The 10,741-nt window shown below is 39.0% G+C and overlaps 1 protein-coding gene across 1 annotated transcript; it reads left to right on the forward strand.

Annotated features, from left to right (window-relative positions):
* Positions 1–4,325: 4,325 nt before the first annotated feature.
* LOC101306437 lies at positions 4,326–9,608 on the forward strand. The gene is made up of 7 exons (XM_004301167.1): positions 4,326–4,334; positions 4,865–4,972; positions 5,083–5,120; positions 5,906–7,825; positions 8,430–8,531; positions 8,706–8,880; positions 8,987–9,608. Exons 2-7 carry the CDS (start codon positions 4,877–4,879, stop codon positions 9,200–9,202), a joined length of 2,547 nt encoding a protein of 848 aa, XP_004301215.1. The 5' UTR covers positions 4,326–4,334; positions 4,865–4,876; the 3' UTR covers positions 9,203–9,608.
* The last annotated feature ends 1,133 nt before the right edge of the window (positions 9,609–10,741 follow it).

Consider the following 10,741-nt stretch of genomic DNA (forward strand, 5'->3'; position numbering starts at 1 on the left):
TTTTTTTTTTTTTTTTTTTTTACTAAAGGACGAGAAGCCAATTTTATTGATCACAACTTGAGAGTATGAACAACAACATGAACGCGATCCATTTACGGGGGCTACGTGAAAATTGAATCATGCAAAACTACCTAGTAGACCTACTTAGTAGACATTGAGCAATCTCTATATTGAAGACCATGAGATGAAGCTCTATGATCAAATAATAACGTCTTGGCAGCAAAAGAAGGTAACCAGCCACGTACCAAGACTCAAGTAGGAAGGGACATGTCTGCAACCCATCATTATTGACTACTTCCGGGACCACCCTACGCAGAGAGGGCAACCCCAGAGCATCAAGTAACCCAAATTAAAAGCCAAAGCCTAAAACTAAGGAATACCCTAGACCCGCAAGTAGTCCTAGTCTAAGATAATTAAAAACAAAAATAACAAAAACAGAAACTGAGCCAGCCCAATAACAAAATCCAACCCAAACTTCTGAAAGTATGGCCCAAGCCTGAACCCTAGGGACATGAAGATCAAGGAGTCAACCAACCCAGACCAACCTAGCCGCCGCCGCCACCGCCGAAAAACCAACCACTGCACCCTCGCTCCTCCTTAGCCAGGACACTGCCATCGTGTTTTCATTAGATCCGTCACAAATCAAAGATACCAAGGTCACAAACACACAACCATCTTGCCAACCCAGATCGCTAACCTAATCCGAGCCAACACGTGTATTCGCGGCCGAATCACTCCAATCCGCCCCTGGACCAGTAAAACCACAACCCGCCATCACCTCTGATGCTAGACCAACCCACCACCACCCCCACGACTCCGAAGTAGCCTTGCCAACTCAGAAGACCCAACCACCAATGTCAACCACCTTGATGTCATTCTCCCTCATCGCCGATCTTGCCATCCGAGACCAGAACACAAGCCTGAAGGACTATCAGATCTCGTCCGGCGACAGCGTCATCGGCCGCATCACCGGACAAAGAAGAAAGACTTTTTGAAACCTCTAGCAGCGCTCTCAAAAGGTGCAGTATTGGCGTGTATACCAAAAAAGGAGATATATTTCAATTATGCAAGATAATCACTGCAAGGTATTTCTCAAAAACGTTAGAAGTGGGTGAAAATTCAACTTATTGATTGTCCGATACGAAAATTGTTCAAATCGACATGAGTTTGAAATTCTTTATATAAGGACATCTTCCATGTTTTTTTTTATGGAAAAAATATATATAAAATTAAATATGGGAGCCATTAGGGCATCCCGGATTTACAATGTTAAATACAAGGGCATGAGAAGCCTCATTAGAAACCCTATTTACCCAAATATTACCATTAGACAAGGAGTGACCTAAGTGCGCTATTGCCTCAACTACAAAATTCGCCTCCCTAAACATATATCTAAAAGAGATAGACGAAAAATGAGACGTGAGCGATCTGATGTCTTCCACCAATTTGATAAGTTTCCAAGGGGGATCAACGATTCCGTTAAATGCATCAATGGCTAGTTTGGAGTTTCCATCCACTTCTAACCTGCTATATCCCTTGTCTTTATTTAGACAAGGATGTCACGAAGTGCAAGAGCTTCTGCAACTGGAACTAAGGACTTCCCTATCTTTCTTAAACTAGCTGCAACCGGGTTGCCAAGATAATCACCTAATTCCTGCAAGGTATTTCTCAAAAACTTTGGAAGTGGGTGAAAATTCAACTTATTTATTGTCCGGTACGAAAACTATTCAAGTCGACATGAGTATGAAATTGTTTATATAAGGACATCTTCCATAGTTACTTTGTAATTTCTATCACAAGGAAGCGAAAATGTGAAATTGTTTATATAAAGACATCTTCTATAGTTCCTCCATAATTTCTCTATTATAATGAAGCAAAAAATGTATGCAATTGACCAAACCAGCATGTTGAACCTCGCCGGACGTCCTTCGAAACCTAGCCAATCCAACCTAATATTGTCAGCAGAACCATGAGAGACCACTACGAATCCAAACGCCGCTTGCATCCACTTGTCCAACCGTTGACCCCGACGTGCACGAACCCACAAAGCCACTGTTTATGCATGATCCCGGAGACTATGTAGAATCACGGTGGAACACGAACAATAGACAATCATGAACAAGAGGCACAAGGACATATAGTGGTTCACCATGCAAACGAAGGACATGGCTACGTCAACTTTAGAATCAACTATCATAGCCAATATGCTTTTGGTGTTACAAGAACTCTCCAAGATGGAGTGAGTAGGGATCATCATCCATCATGATCCTTCTTCTACATATGGGAAGCCTTCCTTTTATAACTAAGGAAGGTTCCCTCCTTTTACATGTTTCCAATATGGGACAAACTATACATAACTATTATCATGGTGCCTTCTTGTGGAGCTTGGAGGAACACTTTCCCGAAGTGGTACCGATGATCTTTCACCATAGCGAGGTAGGATATACATCGTGTTTACAAGTTTCCTGACTGGTCTATGGGTGGGGAAGGTAGTTCCCAACTACCGACTACAGCCACCATCTCTGGAACTTCTTACTAATGACGTCCAAGATCATAACGGATCCAGATAGCCACATAATGCGTCAGAGTACTTATTTCTCCACATATCAGCATGGAGGACTAGAGAGCCCGTCCAACGACGATGTCGAGACCACATGCCATCAAGCAAAGCGAAGGAGTCAGTGGCGAAAACCTTAGGGCAGTGATGCTTCTCTTAAGAGGAGGAGGGAGACATAAACTAACCTAATTATTGGAAATCTATTGAAACAAAATAACATATTTGTTCCCCTAAACTGAGAAAATTCAAGATAAGGAAGATGCTCTAGTTGCTCTAAGTTTTCGTTTGAAGTCATTTCTATAAAACCTTTTGATTAATGTAAGTGATCATTCCCTATTCATTTGCAATTGAATGAGTATATGATTTATAGTTCTATTGATTTTCTTCAGTGATGATTGTTGGGAGTACATTTAACACTTACAAGTTAAATCATAAATTTTGACTCCTTAAGTATTTGCAAATAAGAGAAACTTTAGATATTAATAATGTTACGATTTAATCATAACTTATCTACGTATCATCCTACTAACAAAACGAGGCTAACCTTTTCCAAGTGATCAAATTCAAACTTGAATAATTTAATTAGTTGCAAAACCCAAATTATCAATCTACTATCCCATCAGCTAGAATGTACATAATGAATGCAAAGAAAGAGTTTAGTCAGTTTTTTCATACCAAACATTTGAAAAATTGAAAGGGAAAAAAAAAAAAACTAGTGCTGACCAAAGAAAATCTGAAAATAAAAATAAAAATAATTAGTATTGAATTGGTGTGTGCCGTGCACCTAGTAAAGGTGAGTAATCCACGGAAAAGACCCAGAAAGGTAAGAAAGCAAATGACAATAAATAGGAGAAGAGAGGAGAGATGCAGTCAAAAAAGGAAGAAGAAGGAAATGGAGGCAAAAGGAGTAACGCCTGGATTGAGGCTCTCAGCTCCTCGCGTCGTCTTGTGCTCGTCACTTGGTAACGCCTCCCCCTTAGGCAACCGACTACTATACAAACCACGCCACACTAATTGTTATGGTCAGCTCTCTCTCCTCTTCTTATGATTTCCTCTCTCTCTACCAATTTGCCTGATTCTCGCCTTCTGCTGCTGATTTCAATTCCCTCTTGAATTCAAATCAATTCAATTCATTAGGTATTAATCGTCAATTACCTGTATCTGAATTTAAGTGAAGTAGCTTTGGATGTTCTTGTTTGTCTAAATTTTTTGGTGATCGATTCATGCAATTCAGCTCTGGATTCCTGATCATTTGATTTCCATGCATCTTTTTGTGGCTTAGTTTAATAATTTGGATTGTTTTTTTTACTGCTACACTGAATTTTCTCTCAAACATGTATGATTTGAAATTTTGAATTCAAATTTTTGCTCTTGTTTTGGACTGTGAGCTAAGCATATAGCATTCGTTGTGCTGTTGTGCTTTTGATTTCAGTCCTTTTTGTTGATCAGACGATTGCTCAGTTAGTAAAGTTTAGGCTTGTGTGTGTTTTGGAGCAGTAGCTTTCATTTATGGAAGGGTAAATTATTGATCTTTGATTCTTATGGTTGTGTTTTTGGACCTTCATCTCGAGCTGTTTTTGCAATCCAATGCTGTTGTCTTTGACTAGGCGTATCTGTAGATTTAGAATGTTATACAATGAGGCTCCTTTATCTTGGGAATTCGATGCTTTTGTGTTGGTTATTCAGTGAAGTTCAGCTGATGTTTTTTTTTTTTTTCCGTCTGCATGGTTAATCTTCTTATATTGATTCTTATTGGTTCAAGAGACCGTTAGTTCAGGTATTGCCGTTTGCTTTTATCATTAATGTATTTGCTGTCGCAACTGGATCATATTGAGTCATTGCAGTCGTTTTGTTAGATATATTTATTGCGACGTATGGATTATGGATGTGATCCAACCGATTGACACGTTGTATTGATAAGATAATAGTTTTGTAAATTAGAGAAATCCAGGGAATGTTTTGATGACATGTTCTTGCCACTTCCAAACACAAAGAACTTTTGAATTCTTTGGTTGTTACCTAAATAAAGTTACCAAATTTGACAATCGACATATCAACCCAGATTGATTCCTAACTATACATTTTGTTGTAGTCCTCACATCACAAATTTCTGTAACGTATAAATGTATGATCAGTAATTACATATTTAACTAGTTTAGTAACCTTTCCTGACACCTTTAGCAACTCATCAACTGTAAAATTCATTATGTTTCTACGGTGAAATGCTCTACTATTTGTTTCACACCTTCTAATTTTCAGTAGGGCGTCATATACATTTCTTATCTTTTCTGCTATCTATGTGGACAGGCAACAGAAAAGATGCATCGTTGCCTAGGAAGAACCAATAATGATAGCGAAAAGTTATCAATCAGAAGAAAACTTAAAGAAAAGGATAGTTTGCGGACATCCGTAGAGGTAATATATGTTTGTCTTACAAAAATCATTTGGATATACTTTGCATATAATGCCATGACTTGAAAATTCTCTTCTCACTAGCTATCTTGGAATGTGTTTTTTCTTTTCAGGAATGGGAAGCTGTTGCACGGAGGAAGTTTAACCACAGGTAAAAGTTGTTTCAGTACTCAATGACTAATAGCTTGTTTTCTTACAGCTGCACCAAGAAAACTACTTATCAACCTTGTCATTTTCTGGGGTTTCTTGCCTCCCAGAGATTCTACGGTTCGGAAGAAGGCCCCAGATATGAGCCGGGGTTTATAAAGTGGGTTGTGGGAAGTTTTTGGTAGTAAATATTACATATATAAGTTTAAATGTTTTATGTCTTACGAGTTAGCTGTTACAATATGGATGAGTGTGCCTCTGTTTCTTAAGTGTTTTGCATATCTATCAATTGTGATATCTCCTTCTTTTTCTTCCTCTTATCACAATTGGTTGATATTTCCTTCTTGCGAACTCTGCATAGTTCATATGCACAGGCATGTACATTACAGATACACTGGTGATAATGTGTATGAAATGCGTGCTTGCATATGCATATCTAGACAAACAAAAAAAGATCCAGGATGGGCCAATTCCTATCCTGGTTCTAAGGTGGGTCTGGCCCTGCTTTCACATGGCATCCCTTTGGGACATGATTACATAGTCATCATCTTGGTCATGCTATCATTTCCTATCCATTTCAATGCATGATACAGTCATCTGGTATATGTTTTCATTCACAAATTGGGTTCACGGGCTGGGAGACTTCTTGTTGTTGCTGGAACTTGGTGGTGAACAAGTTTGCCTATAGTTGGTATCATATATCACAGATATGACAATAAATTTATTTTTGATTTTTGAGAATTAATTAATACTTGTCTTATAACTCTATCTGCTATTTTGACTCTTCAGGTCTGCTTTTCTTACATTACTTTCCCTCGAACCTGACGACAGTATGAGGGTTGTGTCACTACCATTGCGATGCCCTGATAGTACGAATTCCTCAAGATCTGGTCCTCGGGTGAATGTGGAAAGCCTGCGTCTATTCTATACCAAACCACCAGATCCACTCAAGGTCATTCGACCAAATGTGCCACAAGGTTCTCAGCTTCTTGGTATTTATTGTGGAAAATCATTTACAAATGAAATATCTACTGTTCCTTCACCAAGACAGCTATCTCCTAATAAAGAATTGGCAAATGAAGCTACTAAATGGAATGAGCTTTCCTGGGAATCTTGTCAGAAGTCAGTGACCTGCAGTGCTTCCTCAAGTATGATGGAAACTGGTTCTAGTTCTAAAAGCTTTGCAGATTCAATTAGTGGCAGTGAAAAGGTTGACAATGTAAAGAGAAATTCAATAAAGAAGAGAAGAAAGAAGGGAAAAAAAGGCAAGAAGCTTTCAGGCGCCAGTAGCTCTACTGAACCTCACTCGCTGTCTGTGGAATGTGCCAATGGAAGCTCAGCTCCTGGATCCTGTGGTAACAGTGGTGGGAGTGGGCACCATGGGCCAGTATTACTTTCAACTTCCCCAGAAGCTTTGTTGCCTGAGAGTGGGATCAAGAATGAATCCCCAAAACCATGCATCTCTCATCAGGATGAACCACAAGCGGATATACATTCTGTGGGTAATTTGGGAAATCAGGGTATACTCCAAGATTCTGAGTTTCCCATTGAAGATTGGGTAATGAGTATCCCTCATATAGAAATGAATCGTTGTAATGATCTCCATGCCAGAGGTTACTCTGATATGGATGACTCTTCTGTTTTGGATTCAATTTCAGTTGGTTCTTACTGTGATGATAGTGATGGTCAAGATGAAAAATCTGCTGCGAATGAAATTCTCAAAAGCTATGATCAGTCAAGTTGCAGTTCTGGAGAGGGATATGTATCCTGTCAAAGCTTTTCGAATGATGATTTAGATACCGATGACAGTAGTGAGAGAATGAGGCAGGTGCTGTCTCCACCAATCTACCTGCCTCATTTAATTTGTAAGGTGGGAAATCAAGCACCAAAAGAAACCTCGCTTGCCGAAAGCAGCAGGGTAAATATTAGTTCCAGTTTGACTCATGTACATTCGGATGAACAAGCTGATAAGAGCTGGACTCCCACAGACACTGCAAAAGGGATTACTCAAAATATTAGTTCCGGAGAAGTAGCAGTCTGTGTAGGTCAAAGTTCTGGATATTTAACTTGTTATTCCAATACAACTGAGGACATGCTTCAAAATTTAGGGTATCAGGATGCAAGCCCAACTGAAGAGCTAGAAGACAAGCCTATAGCAGCTAAAGTCTTGAATTTTGAATCAAGAGATATGAATGCAGTTGAAGCTGAGTCAAACAGAATCTTAGAAGCAGTGAACAATGCTTGCCGGGCGCAACTGGCATCTGAAGCTATTCAAACGGTCACTGGGGTTCCAATTGCTGAATTTGAGAGGATTCTGTATCATTCATCCCCAGTTCTTCATGAATATCCCAATTTAATAAGGTGTCAAACTTGCTCAAGGAACCAGGTACCAGGTTCTCGAGTTTGCAGTCATGAGAGAACTAACATCTCTCTAGGATGCCTATGGAAGTGGTACCAGAGAAATGGGAGCTATGGATTGGAAATTAGGGCAGAAGAATTGGGATCAAAGGGACTGGGAGCTGATCGTGGTGCATTTCATGCTTATTTTGTTCCTTACTTGTCAGGGATTCAGCTTTTCCGGAGCTGTAAGAGTGATTCAGTACAAACTTCAGCTCCTTCCAATGATGCTATCCAGACAAGCGACTTGGAGCTGCTTTTTGAATATTTTGAATCTGAACAGCCTCAACAGAGACAACCTTTGTATGACAAGTAAGTATGCTTTATACATGCTGCTGAAACTTCTGGTTTAGTGTCTACAAACATGAAAGCTGATCATGTTTTGGTCATATTTTACGTAGTCTTTGGCTCTTTGCAAAGACATAAACCTGAGGTTGTATATCTCTAGTTAAATTTGTGGTGTACTATTGCGTCACAATCCCCAATCCAATTTCTGATTCATATTGGATCAAACTATCAAACATTCATCGTTAAATAGTGGAGAACTAAATATGTAAGTCACCTCCTTCAAGCCAACAACCCTAGAAGTGGAATCTGTTTTTAATTGCGTATATCATAATGGCTGATTTGACCATGGGACATCTGCCTGGAAAATAATACAGGCCAACTGATTGAATTTGTTATTTCTCCGGTACAAGATGGCGAGCACAACGGATGTGTTATTTTGTTTTTCTTGGTTTCTAAACACCGGAAAGAAAGAAGCTATTTTTTTTATCACTTAGGAAGTGAGCACAAGGATATATATCCTTTGTGCTGCTCACAAAGGTTTCTGATACTGTAAGTAACTCTTTGCAGCTCTACAGTACTCCTATCGAACTTACTTTGGCCTAATAATCTATGTTTCTCTTTGTTTCAGGATAAAGGAGCTGATTAGAGGCGATCAACCAGATTCATATGTTTATGGAGATCCAACGAGTCTAGAAACGATAAATCTAAATGATCTCCATCCCAGATCCTGGTTAGTAATAAAACGCTCTGTCAACTGTTTTAAATATTGAAGTGTTTGCAATATATCCTTGATTTTATATGATGAAGCAAAACTAATATCTGTCTTTCACACCATTCATATACGTGGAACAAATACAATTGAAACTGTCCGGTGAATTCTACATTGACTTTTGATGATTTTCAGGTATTCAGTGGCATGGTATCCTATCTACAGAATACCTCATGGCAACTTGCGTGCGGCCTTTCTGACATACCATTCACTTGGTCATTTGGTCCTTAGAAGTGCCCATTTTGAGTCTCCAGGTGTGGATGCACATTTAGTATCTCCAGTTGTGGGTCTTCAAAGTTACAATGCTCAGGTAGTCATTGATTGCAGAAATATCATGTCGCTTTTATGTGGATTTGACATGTAATTATGCATACTGTGTGGTGTGTGAGGCTTAATCTAATATGCCATGTGAACAGGATGAATGCTGGTTCCGGGCAAGGCACTCAGGACCAAGACAGACAACTGCAACACCTGGGCCAGGCGTAAACAGTTATGGTGGAGTTTTGGAGGAGCGTCTGAGAACGCTTGAGGAGACGGCATCAATTATGGCAAGAGCTGTTGTGAAGAAAGGAAGTATGCCAACTGTAAACAGGCATCCGGATTATGAGTTCTTCCTTTCCAGGCGTCGGTAGCTGGTGCCAGTACAATTCTTCATTTTAACAACTCATTCAGTGGTATTCAAATTTCCTAATTGTTATAGCATCTAACCTCATATGCAGGGAGAGAGGTAATTTATGTACCTTATAAGCTAGTTCCATATGTACATAAAACTTTTCCTTCCAGCATTTGAGTGACTAAAATATAAAGGAAAATGCAACTTTCTCGAGTGCTTTAGAAGATCATGAAGCTTTATCCAGTTAGCAGTCAAGTCTCTTGTTAATGTAAAACAGTAATTGCAAATGTTAGTGTATAGTTCACTTTCAACTTTCAAGACAGTTTCTACTAATGTACTAAAGAAATTTCAGGCCCTAAATTTTTCTTTCTGCCCATATTTTCATATAGATTTTCTACTAAATCTGTTGCCGACTTGGAGTTGTTTGCATGACTTTTCAGGCCGCATGACTTTTTGCAACAAGAAACTTCGGGCTCTCAATAATATTTATTCTGAAATTCTACTGAAGCTGTTGGATTGCTCTGACGGCTGCATGACTTGTTGGTATATGCATCATTTGAAGCAACAATCCATATTGAAAACTATGTTAATTGCTTGTAATCATTCAGATGCTAAGAGTTATGAGTGATGTCCATGTGTTTACACCAGCCATGCTCTATTTAGGACTACACCAGGCACTCTAGATTTTCATGTTCAATCAATTCGATTAGCGCCTAAAGATTATGATTAGGTTGTTGGAGGATTTTAGTAGAAAAATAAGAACATGAATTTTTAGCCAGAACACTGCAATATAGTTTAGAGAGAGAAAGACACTTCTCACAGCAATAAAGTTGAGAGGAAGATGACAACAAGGCAAAAGGCAGCAGTTTGACTTTGGTCACCTGCCGATGAACAGGAACTCGGAGTCGCGTGATGTTTTTGCTCTCTAGCTCAAAGTCGTCTGCGGCGGAGGAAGTGGGTGGTGGTGGTGGGGCTTGAGTAGTGGGCCGTAGTTGTAGCCTTGTAGGATAAGCCTCAAACCGAGAGAGATGCAAAGTATGTAAGTTTTTTTTTTTTTTGTAAACCGGGCATGGGTGCTAGTTAGGTTTGAGTGGTGATTCTCCTCGCTGAAGTATGAAGTACTTAAATATAGACAAAATACTTGTCACTTCTTATATTCTGAGGATCTCGATAGTTACTTATTTATTTTTTAATTTTTATTTTAACGTAATACTATGTATTATAATTTTTTGATCAACTGATCAATTTTGTCTCTTTCCGTCTGAAATGGTTGATGTTAACTCACTGACATTGACAATATTTTCTTTAAATATCTTCTAATTGATAAAGGATAAAGTGTAGAGACAAAGAGATAGTAAGAGAGTCATCATCTTATTCATTGATAGGAGCCTTTTATATATGGAATTACACAATACCAATATGGTAAGGATATGAATACATAGATCTAGTCTAACTACATATCTTATTGGGATAAGGCCAATGCACACATAGAGAATATCCTAGAACACTCCCCCTTCGTGCTGCGCGCTGATATGCCGATGGTGCTGATCTGTTGCCT

The sequence above is a fragment of the Fragaria vesca genome, linkage group LG5 (assembly GCF_000184155.1).
Source record: "Fragaria vesca subsp. vesca linkage group LG5, FraVesHawaii_1.0, whole genome shotgun sequence".
Classification (NCBI taxonomy): domain Eukaryota; kingdom Viridiplantae; phylum Streptophyta; class Magnoliopsida; order Rosales; family Rosaceae; genus Fragaria; species Fragaria vesca.